The 15,570-nt window shown below is 44.4% G+C and overlaps 1 protein-coding gene across 11 annotated transcripts in view; it reads right to left on the bottom strand.

Moving 5' to 3' along the window:
* WNK2 (WNK lysine deficient protein kinase 2) overlaps window positions 1-15,570 on the bottom strand; it is a 192,612-nt gene that overhangs the window by 57,348 nt on the left and 119,694 nt on the right. For all 11 annotated transcript variants that reach the window (XR_008315133.1, XM_053290478.1, XM_053290472.1 and 8 more), the window contains 3 exons: window positions 6,029-6,145; window positions 3,862-4,889; window positions 2,627-2,699 (listed from right to left, as the gene is read on the bottom strand). Coding sequence is in view for 10 of the 11 variants with exons in the window: in XM_053290478.1 (XP_053146453.1) it covers window positions 2,627-2,699; window positions 3,862-4,889; window positions 6,029-6,145 (1,218 nt within the window). In the remaining variant the exon portion in view is untranslated. The remainder of the gene's footprint in view (window positions 1-2,626; window positions 2,700-3,861; window positions 4,890-6,028; window positions 6,146-15,570) is intronic.

The following is a 15,570-nucleotide window of genomic DNA, read 5'->3' as shown; positions in this document are numbered from 1 at the left end:
TGTTATCATTCAGATCAAGTGTCCGCATGGACAACTATGCCCCCATTAGTTGCAGGGAGGGGGAGGCCAAAGGAAGGATTTTCAACATGTATTTAAGGGGCTGCTTGAGCAGAGAGAGACATTGCTGTTTTGGGCCTTGAAAAAGAAGGATTAGAGAAAGTCTGCAGCAGGACTGAAAGCAGAGTGGTGGTTTTCTGGGTCTGCCTTCCTGGCCCCCAGTGAGTGGAAAGACAGAGAATGGCTGCTGGGCTTATCTCTCTCTGAACATATATATATTTCCTTTAAATGTGCCATGCCAACTGCTTTATTTTATTTCCCCCCCCCGTTGTTGTTTTTTAAATTGTACCAGCAGAACCAGCGACTTTAACTGGGTGCTGCTTGGAATTTTATTATTCTTGCTTGTAGCCAGCCCCACCTCCCCAGTGGTTTTAATAACTGGGATGCTGTGTGTGCTGTCCCCACCCCCCCAATAGTTTAAAATAGTACCAGCAACCCAAGTGGCCTAACTGGGTGCTGCTTGGAATATTCTTTTTGTCCCCCCGCTGCCACCACCAAGCTTATTGCTTTTGGATTTCTCTCCAACCATAAGATTATTGCTTGTAGTTAGCTAGCCCCCAGTGGTTTTAATACCTTGAGTGCTGTGCTGGTTTTTCCTCCCTTTTGTAGCCCCAAGTGGCACAGAACTTGCTGCTGATTTGCTGCTGCCTGGATTTATTTATTTATTTATTTTTGCACAGGCTGGTGTTCTATGACTTCTGTCTGGTGCCCAGCCTGTCCAGGCTCTTTCTGTTTCCCTTTTTTCAGGTTCTTTTTTGTTTTGATTGTTAGGGTGGGTACCTGACTGATGCCCACCTGCCCTTCTTTGTCTTCTCTTCCCTTTGACATGCCTTGTTCTTGCTCAGTCCCCTCCAAACACCCCCCCCCCGCAATCCTAGTTCTTTATTTGTGGGGATTTGATTTTTCTAGCTTCTGTGTGTGCACCACAGTGCTATAGATAGCTCTGTGTGTGGCACACAGAGAATAAATAGATCACCTTGAGCCCAAACCTTTTAAGGCGCTTCTTCTTTCCACCTCCATCAAAGTTAGGGCTTAAATTTTTAAAAACCCAAGATGTCCAGGTGTGTGCAAAGCAGAACCAAGAGCAGAGTGGCAGGCAGAGGGAGGGGTGATGCTTCTGGTCATAGTGAGAAGGGCCCAGTGTTGTCTATAAGGTGTGCGCATGTGCGTGCACTCACAAGTTTTTTGATGTCTGCTCAGTTAATTTTAGATCCCGCTCATATTGAATCAGGAAGGCTCCATTCTGAATGCATGTGTGCACACACTGCCTTGAAACTGCCACTCAGAACAAAACTCATTCTGCACACAGATCAAAAAAATTAGAGAGTACACTGGAGGGACCTACTTCCTGAATCATTCCCACTGATGTGGTTGTGTGCAGGTTCTCCTATCAGGTGGAGCCTGGCCTTCAGTGCAGCTGCCTGTAGTGGCTGAGACAGAAGTAGTGGGGGAGGTTTGCATGTGTCAGCAGCACTAACAAGCAGACTGTGACACATCTGGGTTTGGGGTTGGTCAGGGTGAGCTGCCAGTAGTGTTGTGGTGGGTTGGTGTGACCATGAGTCACAACCCTCCACAGTCAGCTCAGGATAGCCCAGCAGGGGAAGGTTGGCCTTCAGGAAGTCCAGCCGCTCCACCATCTCAGTGTCCAAGTGTATGCAATGGGGTGTCACCATGCCCCCAGCCATGGAGAGTCCATGGAGAGTGAGAGTCCCTCTCACTCTGGACACTGGTTGGTGGGCATGAGAGGAGCCATTTGGCGATGTATTTCTCAAAACTGGATTTTTTTTTTTAAACCAGGATCCTATAGTTGGGAGGGGGGGGACACACAACACCTTTAAATAAATAAATAAATTAAAATTGATTGCTTGCCCGTTTCTTTTTGGGGTTGGGTGATAGGTAGTACCCATCATGCCCTACCACCCATCCCACTTTGGTGTCCCTAGGACAGGAAACAATGGGAAACAATGGGGTGATTCGAGTCCCCCATTGTTCCCTATGGGCGAATCATATAATTTTTCACAAATGTCTGATTTGATTAATCAAACTGGCTGGCTATGACTGGCTGGTTCGATTAATCAATTCAATTTTTTGCAATTCGATTTGAGGTCAAATCGAATAGCAAAACAAACAAATGAACAAAAAACAAAACAATTTATGCACAACTACTTCACACTTCTATGCCTTGGTGTAATATCTGAATACAGTGCATGCATGTAAAATCTAAGACATTTAAGCCCAAATAACATGATCAAATTGCTATGTTATTTCTCCTCTACAACATATATGAGAAAGTATTGTCGAAGCAGGGCATAAATGTAAAAAATGTAGGTATATCATCATATATTCTCATATGTAATTAAACACGAATAGAGGCAAGACATAGAGGCAAGACATCCTGAAGCTGCCAGATTTTGCATTCGAAGCCATTATACAGTGCAACCATTAGACCTTACAATTCTTAGACTTCTAATGATAACATCTAGAAACCATCCCACAGTTGGTGTTGGTCCATGATGTTGGTCTGAAATTGATCTGTAAGATGAATCAAAGTTGTTTCATTGTTAGTTACCTGCTCTGCTTGTTGCTCCATGGCTTATTTCTGTGGGATTGATGCTGGTAGAAGTAACATCTGATTTTCTCACCTTAAAAAAAAAAAAGGACCAAAATATAAAATAACCAAGCGGGGAGGGGAAACCCTTTCAAAAAACCAAGCAGAAAGTTGAATATCTTTAAAATGTAGAGCCGCTCTAGCTCTGCATTAATTTTTCTAAATATAAGTCGTCCTAAAACAAGTCCACTTCACAACTGTAATTTGCATGTCTCTCTTTACTAGGGATGAGCAAAATGTTTTGAGCTAGAAGTGGGCCATTTCGAGTGTTCCGATCTCGATACAAAATGCCCTTAAAATAAAGGGCATGTTTTGAGCTTGAAATAAAACAACACTGTTTCGAGTAAAAATGTTTTGACTGCCATTTCGGATGGCTGATTTTCTGAGGAGAGCTGGTCTACCAATTAGGCTTTGCCGGGCAGACAAGACTGCCTCACTTCTGGACTTAGTGAGTTGGCCCTCCAAGCCGGCTGTTGACAAAACAAATTCAAAATGTTTCAAGCACCATTTTGGATTTTTTTTTCTTGGGGAGAGCTGGTCTACTGATTGGGGTTGGTGGGTGGACCAGTCCTCCACCCCCGGACTTAGCGCTTTGACCCACCTCAGAGGTCTGGTCTAGAAGAGTCATACAGGGCAGGCCAATGCACTAAGTCCACGGATGGAAGCTTGGACTATCTACCTCATGCGATGGATAGACCAGTCCTCCAAGGCAGGCCAATGTGCTAAATCCAGGGCAGAGGCCTGGTCTACCCTGCCAACCCCAATCAGACGACCAGGCCCCCCCCCACCAAAAGCCCTCCAAAATGACACTCAAAACACTTGAAACATGTTGAGTATGTTTTGTCAAAACAGCTGGCTTGGCTGCAGCTTCAAAAAATGTTTGTGTCTCATTTCGATCTCTAAAAGTGCAATATTCTATATATTAGCATTACATATAGATTATTAAAAATTAGGAGGAAACAACAATTGTTCACCGGGGCTTGTCAGGAGGCCATTTCTCTTTAAGAGGCTCCACCAGTACTGGGAAAAACACAGCAGTGTGTGGAGGTGAGCACGGTGAACAGTTGCCTCCATGTGGAGCCAGAAGCTCTAACTATTATAAAAGGCTCACTGATTTTTTATATATTTGCAAAGCACACATGCTTCCATGGTTTCTGGTCAATGGGTAAAGAGAACACAGTCACAGATTGACTTGCCAGAACAGGAGAAGTTGTGTTCGGAGCAGGTTGGTCCTCAGCCACATTAACATCCATACCAGTTCCTGGAACTTTCAAATCCAGCACAAGTGGGGGCAAAAGTGCCAAGTTAAATTCACCATCTCCCTGGTCTAAAGGTACAAAGCTGTCTGGGGTAGCCGCTGATGCAGAAGACGTTGGGACGTACTCTTGGTAGAGCAGATTTCGCAGTTTCTCATCCAAACTTTTTATGGTGTTGTCAGCAAAATCAACTCTGGGTGGCCCTTCACCATCTGACTCCACTGCACAAGGTGGCTGAGGTGCACTAGCAGCAAGGCCAGTACCCGATACAGCCTGGGATGGGGTTGGTATTACGTGCAGCTGAGATGCGGCTACTGAGATGTTGGGGGGACTTGAAAGCTGAGCTGCTGCTGGAGGATCAGGGACAGCAGACACAGGAAGTATCTGGCCTACAGAAGAATGCTGCATCATGCCAGGCTGACTTGTATCTGACGGATGGGAGATTTGTGTTGAAGGCTGGTGTTCCAAAATAGTAGCATCACACGCAACAGGGAGTGGGCAGACTTCCTCTGCCAGTACAGGAACAGACTGAGTCATTTTTGGCAGCCCAGTAGTACAATGTTCATCTGGGACACAAGTCTTTTCATCTGTTCGTTGTAGTGCCTGCAGTGGGGGATTCAGAGGAAGTTTTGCCTGGTCTTCAACTGAAGTCGCACTATGGGCAGGGACATCTGGCTGACTGGCTACAACAGGCTGTAGTGGAGGGCATTCTGGTCTACCTTTATATTCAGCAACCTGTTCTAGAACATATGGAGTCAATCCTGGGGGTGCTGCAGCTGACGTTTCTGGCTGGGCCTGTGAAAGGGATGTTGACACTGTAGCAGAGGCTTGTGTCAGAGGAGAAGGTGGAGGTGTTCCTCTGGGACTCTCATAGTTGCTCCTTTGACTGGAAAGCTTCTGATAAGCCAAATTATTTTTTTTGTTTGTCCCACTAGAGCTGTGCTGCTGATCATCCAACTGATCTAAATCTGCAAATGACAAAACACACCAAGGATAACTCTGAATTCAGAAAATGACTTTTCCCTTTGTGAGAGCAAAGTATGGAGATATGAACCTCTAATAGCCATGTGAAGAAAGATAAAAACCACCATGCAGTGGAACCCCCCTCCTCTTAAAGCAATTTCAAAAAAGATCGGCTGAGACTTCTCTCCAAATAAATAAAAATATTCTTTATATTTGATTCTGTATCTACATGTTCAACTGAAATATGATCCTGTAAAAAGGCTATTCTCACTTACTGTGACAGTTGCGAGCAATTTCTTATGGGAAATGTATTACACTTTATTAGCTATTAGCAGTAATCACACACTGCCCCATTTCAGCCAGCTGGAAAATTGAGATTAATAACAAGGTGTTCTATGTGTTAACACAGAGCTTTAAAATCCATTTATGTGGCAAGAACCTTAATTAGTTTTACATGTGTAAATCAGAAAAGGATCAAGTTCAATGGCCATAGATGCATTCTCTTTGGAGCAAGGTTTTGACACTAATTTGACTCTCGCTAGTTCTCACAACAATGCTGTTTGCTGCTGGCTATTCCAGTCCTCCAGGATAAGGAGTCTGCTTTCAACAGTTGCTCTTGGAACCAAAACAGTATCCTGAATAAACTAGAATTCATTTTCATTGGTTAGATGCTTAGTTTTAATTCATTTTCCGACTATATCTTTCCTCTTCCTTTCATGTTTTCTCTTTCTTAAAACACTACTTTGAAAAAGGGATTTTAAATTTCTATTTTTTATCTTACACCAGGGGCAGCCACAGCAGATGAACTGGAGGCAGAAAACAAGACACAAGTACATTGCTTGGTCACCCTTACCACCTTCCCCAGGCTGCCTCTCTCTTCCTCTATGCTTGCCCCACCCTGAGCTGCAAGGGCTGTTATTTGCCTGGTTAGGAGTGAATCCATGGTTGGGGATTCCCAGCCTGGGTAGAATGGGAAGGGTGAATGAATACTGCACCTGCAGCTTGTTTTCTCCCCCACCCCGCCCACTCATTTGCAGTGGTCTCCCCCGTCTTTTACTATTACTTTTTGTGTAAAACCCCAGCTAATTGGTAGGGGGAAAAACAATACAAAAGAAATCCATGAAATATATAAACTCAGTAATACCTGAAACTTCAGCCTTCTTTTCACTTTGAGGAATGGATGAAGATAATTCTGGTACTTCAGCAGCTGGATTTTCCACAACAGGACAAATAATAAACCAGCGTTTTCCTGTATGTAGAACTGATCACAAAAGAAGAGTTAGAATTTTCAAAGTTATCAATCGTTGGCAAAAGGCAATTATTGCTTGGATTAGCTTAATGAAGAGCTAATACAGTTAAAGGTGGCTTTTTTAGTGGAACCAATGAAGGTTAAAACAATAGCAGCTCTTACATATACAGCCCAATCCTACACACGATAACTCAGAAGTAAATCCCACTAGGTTAAATGGAATTAACTCTTATTAAGAATACATAAAACCAATGACGTGGAAAACAAAAAAGTAATGGAAGTAATCTTTATGGGAAGATAGGGCCAAGTATAAAACCATGCATGGCTTCTCCAAGTTATATTTCCAATCCCCCCCCCATTTTTTTTTCTAGTGGCAGCAGCAGACTACCAAATCTAAAATAAAAAAGCCATCATCAATGTGTTATCTATCTGCAGAGGTGTGTGTACACACATCCCTCTCTTTTCAGATTTAAAAACAGACTTCAGAGATCAAAGTGCCATCAGGAATGCACTGGAATAAAATTTAGAATTGATCAGTCAACAAATAAGGTTTAGGAAGACCCCCAAATAAATACTAGCCTATTGCTTGAGACAGCAAGAACTGCAAGTTGCTTACCTGTAACTGTAGTTCTTCATGTGGTCATCTGTCCAGTCACACAGATGGGCTTTCACACAGCATGAGAAACATCCGGAAAATCATCACAAGCTAATAGACTTTCTTTCCTCATGCTTAGCATAGGTAGCTAGGCTCCACCCCCTATACACCTAGGTTGTGTGACCCTCTCCCTCCTCCTCAGTTCCATAGTCAGTCCAATAAGCTCTGCAGTGGGGCAGGCTGGGCGGGTGTGTGACTGGACAGATGACCACATGAAGAACTACAGTTACATGTAAGCAATTTACAGTTTTTCTAAGTGGTCTCTGTCCATCACACAGATGGGCGCATAGCAAGCTGTGATAATGGAGGAGGGGCAGAGCCCATGACCTCTAGATTTCTCAAAATATGCTAGCCAGCACAAAGAAAAAAGGTAAGTACATAGTTGGAAGAAACACAACTTTATTGAACCCAAGCATATAATAAGCTGTGCGGTAATAAACATGCATAACAACACAAGCAAAAGGCAGTTAATCGAATACTGCTTGCAAAACTGATTTCCCCAAAGAGGCATCCTTCTATGATCTAACATCCAAGGCATAATGCCTTATGAAGCATGAGGGTGATGCCCAAGTAGCTGCCTGACAAATCGATTCCAGAGGGAGGCCTCTGTCAAATGCCATGGACGTAGCTACTGCTCTGGTAGAATGAGCACGTAGCAAACTCGGGGGAGTCTGACAAGCCACCTGGTATGTCAGTTTTATGGCTCGTACAGTCCATGAAGAGATCGATTGAGAGGAAGCTCTATGTCACTTATGGGGCTCTCCGTAGGTCACAAACAAGGACGAAGAGGTCCTGAAGGTCCTAGTCCTATCCACATAATAGGCCAGTGCTCTTCTGACATCTAGCAAATGCCACTTGCGTTCTAAGTCATTGGACGGATCAGGGAAGAACATGGGTAAAGAAACAATCTTGGGGAGAAATGTTACATCAACTCGAAACACAACCATCTCCTTTTGAAACAACAGGAAAGGGGGATCACATCTTAAAGCACGCAGTTACCCCACCCTCCTGGCCGATGTGATAGTGACAAGAAAGACTGTTTTAAGAGTAAGCAGCCTTAAGTCACAGGTCACCATCGGTTCAAATGGCTTACCCATAAGTGCATTAAGCACACACTGTAAGTCCCAGAAAGGTGCAATCAAGGGCATATCGGGGTGCAGGTGAGCGAAACCCTTTAAGAATTGCTTAACTTCCCTCAAAGTAAACAATGAGGGGCCATGAGTAGAAGTCTCACGGTAAGCTGATATAGCAGCCAAGTGGACCCTAACAGAGGACAGAGCGAGTTCTGACTTGTTTAGCTCCAATAGATAAGCAAGAGCCACTGTCAGCTCAATACATTTCAGGTCCGGCAAATTTCGCGAGGCTGCAAATTCTGTAAAACATTTCCATTTCGCTGCATACGACTTCATTGTAGTCGGCTTCCTGCTAGCCGGTAACACCTCTGTCAGTTCCAATGGCCAGACGGCCGGATTCTCCATGCAGTAAGTCGCAATGTTCGTATGTCTGGATGGAGAACCTGATCCTCCTGCAGTGACAGAAGCGATGGTAGGAGAGGAAGTCATATGAACTGGCCCCCCGAAAGGTCCTGGAGACGTGGGAACCATGGACAACATGGCCACCAGGGGGCTATCAGAATGCAGTCTGCTGAGTCTAGGTCCAGTTTCTGGAGAATTCGCGGAAGAAGAGGGATCGGAGGAAATAGATACAGGAATTTCCCAGAGCAGGTGGTCGTGGAGGTGTCTCCCAGTGATTCGTTTCCCACTCTCGCTCTGGAGTGCAGATGCGCACCCCAACCATCCTCCGAGGCATCTGTCATCACTTGGACCTGCGGAGGAGTTTTTTGGAATGGCGTTGATTGCTTTAGGTTCCAAATATTCATCCACCATATTAAATATCTGCATACCTGAGCTGGGACCCACAATACTTTGGAATCGTAGTCCCTCCCCGGCCGAAAGACCTTGAGGAACCAACGCTGTAGCAGTCTCATATGGAGTATGGCCATCCGTAACGTGGCTGTTGTGGAGGCCATGAAACCTAACATCCTTTGTACATCTTTTGCTGGGTGACAAGCCTGGCTGGAAATGTGTCAAGCCCACTGAAGAATGTTGCAGATACGGTCCTCTGGCAAAGGAGCCGTCACCGATGCGGAGTCCAACATGACACTCAGGAATCTGATGCGGCGTGTGGGTTGAAGTTGCGACTTCTTGTAATTTATCATCAAACCCAATTGTTCGAGTAGATCTATAGTCTTGTCAAGGTCCTCCAGGAGGTGGTCTGGGGATTTCACTGCCAGCAACCAGTTGTCCAAATAAAGGTATATTTGCACTCCCTGCTCTTGTAAATGCCCCACTATAACCTCCATGCACTCTGAAACGGTGATACTGGACATAAGTGTTCAGAAGACGGAGATCTAAAATAGGCCTCAACCCTCCACCCCGTTTTGGGATGGTAAAGTAATGAGAGAAGAGGCCGTCTCATAGGTGGGATGGTACTTTCTCTATCGCCCCTTTGTGAAGAAGAGTATTTATTTCTTTCTGAAGTATGGGGCTCGAAGGTGAAGACCTCATGCCTGAATCTGGAGGGCGTTGTATGAACTCTATGGCGTAACCTACTTGGATTATGGTCAGGACCCAAGGGTCTGTAGTTATGTCCTCCCACCAACTCAGGTAAGACCTCAGCCTGGTACTGAGCCGTTGGTAGTCACGCCCTTTTCTGGAAGGCTTGGTCTTCTGGTATAACAGTTTGGCATTCTGGTACTGTCGTCTTCTATACTGTTGGTTGGACTGTGTGTAACATTGTTCATGAAAGGAATGGTCGTAACCATGGGGCATAGAAGAACGGGACTGGTAGGGCCGTTGGGAACGAAAGGACCTATTATATTTGGGGGCAGACAAAGCCAAAGGGAAGCTCATAGACTTTGCTGTCTTACGTAGCTTCTGTATGCGTTCCATTGTCTCATCTGTCTCAGCTCCAAATAAGGTCAAGCCATCAAATGGGAGATCCTCTATCCTGGTATGCACCTCTGTATGCAGACTGGATGACTGAAGCCAAGCATGGTGACGCAGGGAAATCGATGTGGCCAGAGATCTGACCACAGAGTCTGTTGTATGCTTGGAAGTATGCAGGAGCTGCTTGCTCAGCTTGTAACCCTCTTTTTGCAAAGACAGGAATGGTCCCCACTGTGTAACTTGGAGGGATCCCAGGTGTCCCGTTAGTTTCTCCCAAAGGAGAAGGTTATACCCGGACATGCAGGCTTGATAGTTCACAATTTTCATCTGCATTGCAGAGGTGGAATACACTCTTTTTCCAATAACGTCTAAACAGCGGCCCTCTCTGTCCACTGGAGTAGACAGAAGTTTATTTTTTTATTTCGTCTGTGCCACATCTACTACAATAGATAGTGCTGGATGTTTGTTTATGCAGGAATGTCGTGTCTTCTGTGCGTATCCTGTATAGATTCTCCACCTTTCTTGAAACTGCTTCGACAGATGACGGTTTTGCCCCAAAACTCTGTACAATGTCCAAGACAGCTTGATTCATAGGGAGTGCTGTAACTTGAGACAAACCCTCCTCTAGAACATCAAACAAGGGGTTTGTGGATGGTTTAGTCACTTCCTGTAATTGGATCCCTAGCGTACTAGTTATTTTTGACATGTAGGCTGAAAAGGTCTTGTAGTCCCCAGAAGGAGATAACGGTTTAACCCCATCCCTGTCGGGGTCACGCCTAGGGGCTGTAGCATCCTCACCAGAGGAGGAAGTGTCAGAGTCTGGATCAGAATTGCATGAAGAGTCAGTGGACTCCAAAATCTTTTCAGGTGGGACCGGGGTAACCGGATCTAGGGACGTATGGATGACGTTCCCTTAAGGTTGAGCACGTGATTCCCCGTGTTCATCTCCTTTGTACGTGACAGGCACACCAGCTGATGCACTCTTAACATGAATGCAGGTCACTGGTGGAAGTTGGGACTGGTCATCGTTTGTGGCCCGGTGGTCTGGCAGGGAGTGCACCTGGGAGGTACTTGGGGCTGCTTGTTAGAAGAAAGGTAACAGCATCTTTTAATATGGAGGAGTGCTCCTTCTAAAATGCAGGATCTCTCTTTGTCCATACTGATAGGATGAGCCAGAACCGGAGCGGTGGCCTTTATTAGGGGTTCTAGACCGCTCCCAATAGTCCTGTCCTCGATAGTCCTGGGCTCTATAAGAGTCTTGATATTGTCCCATATACTCCATTCCCTCAGGATCACTTCCATCCGTATCATCATAGTTGTATGAGGGGTAGTATTTTATTGAGTGATGAGGAAGGTAAGCACATGTTCTAGGCACATAGGAATCAGGACCACTGTCCTCTGCCGAGTAAGCAGACTCCCAACATTCCGAGCCCAATTCTGAGAAATTAGACTCAAAGGCAGGAGCATAGTTGACAGTCGCGCTCCGCTCACGTCTAGGCAGTCTCCCTCTAGAGTGGTCGATGGGGAGTTGCTTTACTGCCTGGTCTCCCGAAGGCATTCTGCAGGGGGAGAGGGGAGAAGCTCTCTGCTTCTCAGCGGCCAGCTGATGCTCCACCTCCTGATGGTCCCGACAGAGTTTGCAATGCCTCTTCTTCGCCTTCTTCTTTGCCGGCTCCGTAGGACGCTCTGTGTCCTTCGGAGCGGCGGCACTCTGTGCATGCATGGCCGTCAGAACTGCCAACACCCAGCTTTTCGAAAATGGCATCAGCTTTGTTTTCGGTGCTGATGTAGCCCCGGTCTTATCCTTCCTTTTCTTGTGCTTTTTTGGGGCAGCAGGAACATCAGCCAGCCCTGCTGGGGCTGTCGTTGTAACAGGCACAGCATAGACAGCCGGATTCACTTCAAGGGCTTGATGTAGCGCCGTACCAGAGACCAGACTATTGGAGGCAGAGGGAGTCCCCGAGGGAGTCCCAGGCCCTCCAGGTGGCAACAGCACCACCTCGCATGCAGGGGCGTATCTATAGGGGGCAGGGGGGGCACGTGCCCCGGGCGCCACTTGAAGGGGGGGCACAATTTCTTAAAATTAAATAATTTAAAAAATGGCCACCAAAAACAAAATGGCCACTGGGCATGCTCAAATGGCCTCTGTGAGGCCCTAGGGCATGCCACGCCTCGCAGAGGCCATTTGAGCATGCACAGTGGCCATTTTGTTTTCAGCGGCCATTTAAAAAAATATATATTTTAAAAAATGACCACCGCACATGCTCAAATGGTGCCTGTGAGGCCCTGGAGGCCAGTGGGAGGAGGGGGAAACTTTGCAGACCCCCCACAGCCTTTAAGATGTCCCCCGAAGGGGATACAGGTAATTTTTTTAAAAAAATTAATATAATATGTCACTGTACACATATTCAGATTGGCACTATGTACAGAGAATAAGGGCTTGTGAATACTGAGCTGAAGTTTATGAGCTAAGATTGTATCCATTTGCTCTTACTTTGCTTCTTGTGATAAGTGAGTTAAATGTGATGTCTTAATAATATGGCTATTAATGGTCAGTTTGTCTTTGAATCAATATGAAATCCTTAGTATTAAGGCCCACTGGGAATTTCTTGCTCTTTCTCTCATTTTTACTGTCTTTCTGAAATACTAGAATATATTCCAAGCAGTGACACAGTTTACTCTGCATATCATTTAATTACTTCCAGAGTATCTGGGAAAAGTCAAATTCTCCATTTATTTTTAAAACTTATGTAATCGTGATGCTACAATGCATAGCAGAGAATTAGACAGGCACTTCTTTTAGTTTTTCCAAGTACAACTCCGCATAATATTTGGGGATTTCATGAGCCCCAGCATACTGAAATTTGTCGTTTTCCAGCATTTTAACCTGAGCTATCCAAACAAATTAATGATAGCCCCACAATTTGGATAGTTTTAAAAAATAAATCTGAAGTGGTAGATAGGAGCTTGACCACATGTATGATACTGGTAATTTTTGTAATTTTTTAAATTTTTAAAATAAAAGTTTTCTGAAACATGTGTGTCAGTCAGATGTATGTTGGGGGGGGTGGCAGCGGTGGGGTGCGGCAGGGGGGGTGCAATTTCAGTGCTTGCCCTGGGCGCCGTTTTCCCTAGTTACGCCACTGCTCGCATGACTTAGCCCATTCAGTATGACTGAGCACCAACCCACTGTCAGAGTGCTCCATAACTTCTGCTGATAGAGCCTGTTTCCACAAATGCAAGTGTAAACGAGATGCCCTGTTTCTTCTTGCCTGTCTTAAAAACCTCTGACAGTGTGAACAGGACATGGTAATATGGGTCTCCCCCAGACAGAACAAACACAAACTATGTCCGTCAGATGAGGGAAAGGCCGCCCTGCACTTTTGACAGCATTTAAAGGCTAACACACTGGCCATACAATGTGTTAAATAAGTCAGTTTGTTCCTCAGTAAGGAGGAATGAAAAACCAGAGGTAGTACTATACACGAATAAAATAAAAGTGCAAAATGTTAAACAAGGGGAAAATATATTAAAGAATGGCAGAAAGAAAGAATAAAAGTAAAATAATAAATCCTGACAGAATAAAATCCTGTGAGGTATCTTAAATGCTTCTCCTTAGGCGGTCAAAAAAGAACTGAGGAGGAGGGAGAGGGTCACATGACTTAGGTGAACAGGAGGTGGAGCCTAGTTACATATGCTAAGCATGAGGAAAGAAAGTCTATTAGTGAGGATTTTCCGGATGCGTGAAAGCCCATCTGTAAGATGGACAGAGACCACTTAGAAGAACTATAAATCAGCTTTCCTTTCATTTAATGTAATGGTATCACACACTACATTCGTAGTAGCTGGAAAAATGTTGCCTTGGGACCCTAAATGTTGCCTTGGGAGCCAGTGTGGTGTAGTGGCTAGAGAGCCGGACTAGAACTGGGGAGACCCGAGTTCAAATCCCCATTCAGCCATGAAACTAGCTGGGTGACTCTGGGTCAGTCACTCTCTCTCAGCCTAACCTACTTCACAGGGTTGTTGTTGTGAGGAGAAACCTAAGTATGTAGTACACTGCTCTGGGCTCCTTGGAGGAAGAGTGGGATATAAAATGTAAAAATAAAATAAAATAAAACAAACAAATAATCAAATGGTAGCTTTTGTGATACATTCCTTCTAATGACTAGTGGCTGGATTGATACCATTAAAAGTGGTTTTGTGATTTATTATTATTATTTATTTACACAGTCAGGCAGCTGTTATTGACTGGTTTGTTTTATCCAGACATCGAGTCCTTCCCAAGGACCTGGGATGACTGAATTTTATTATCAATGTTGTTGCTGTTATAGATATCGTCGCAGAATATAGGCTGTTCCCAGTAAAGTTGCTTTTAGTAATTGGCTGATGGTGATTTCTGTGGCCCCTATGGTGTTGAGGTGCTCTTCAAGGTCATTTGGAATTGCACCTAGGGCGCCAATTACCACTGGGATTATTTTGGTCTTTTTCTGTCACAGCCTTTCAATTTCAATTTGAAGATCTTTGTATTTTGTGATTTTTTTTCTATTTCTATTTCTTCTATTCTGCTATCCCCTGGTATTACTATGTCGATTATTTTAACTTGTTTTTCTTTCTTCTTGACTACAGTTATATCTGGTGTATTGTGTGGCAGATGTTTGTCTGTTTGTAGTCGGAAGTCCCATAATATTTGTACATCTTCATTTTCGACAACTTTTTCAATTTTATGGTCACACCAATTTTTGGCTACAGGTAGCTTGTATTTTTTGCAGATGTTCCAGTATATCATCCCTGCTACCTTGTCATGCCTTTGTTTGTAGTCAGTCCGTGCGATCTTTTTACAACAGCTGATTAGGTGGTCCACGGTTTCATCTGCTTCTTTACAAAGGCGGCACTTGCTGTTTGTGGTTGACTTTTTGACTTTTGCTTTTATTGCATTTTTTCTTAGTGCCTGTTCTTGTGCAGCCAGTATTAAACCCTCTGTTTCTTTCTTCAAGTTGCAATTCTTAAGCCATTGCCAGGTCTTGGTGATGTCTGATTTTCCACTTATATTGTGCAAATATTGACCATGCTGTGGCTTATTTTTCCATTTTTCTGCTCGGTTCTTGACTTGTTCTTTCCTGTAGGCCTGCTTTGTTTCATTGGTGTTGCATAGTTTCACATTATTGACCACTGACCATTTGAAGTGCATCTTCTTCACTGTTCTTGCTATATTCTTCAAGGCCTCTTTTCTCCTCCTCGACTGTTTGATGGACTTGCAGCATTCCTCTTCCACCTGAGCTGCGAGGGAGGTATAGCCTATTGACATCACTATGGGGGTGGAGAGCATGATTGATAGTCATGATTTTCCTAGTCTTATGATCTAGCATCTCTAGCTCTGCCTGAGTCCAGCCTATTATTCCTGCAGTGTATCTGATAACAGGTATAGCCCAGGTGTTGATGGCTTGTATGGTGTTCCCGCCATTGAGTTTGGATTTGAGGATTTTCCTAACTCTCCTGATGTATTCACTTCCAATTTTTCTTTTAACTTCAGTGTGTGCGATATTATCAGCCTGGAGAATGCCCAAGTATTTGTAATGTTCTTTCTCTTCCAGATTCTTGATGTTGCTTCCATTGGGCAGTTCTATTCTTTCTGTTTTTGTTATTTTTCCTCTATTCGTTATTAATGCAACACACTTGTCTAGTCCAAACTCCATTGCTATATCGCTACTGAATATACGGACAGTGTTTAGCAGTGATTCGATTTCTGACCGGTACTTTCCATACAACTTCAGATCGTTCATGTGGAGCAGACGGTTTTTTTACTTGAAGTTTTAGATGTTTGGTATCCGAGGCCT

This window comes from Hemicordylus capensis, chromosome 2, assembly GCF_027244095.1.
Source record: "Hemicordylus capensis ecotype Gifberg chromosome 2, rHemCap1.1.pri, whole genome shotgun sequence".
Taxonomy (NCBI): Eukaryota; Metazoa; Chordata; class Lepidosauria; order Squamata; family Cordylidae; genus Hemicordylus; species Hemicordylus capensis.
Note: the sequence above shows the minus strand (reverse complement) of the source record. Positions and strands in the feature narration are given on the sequence as shown.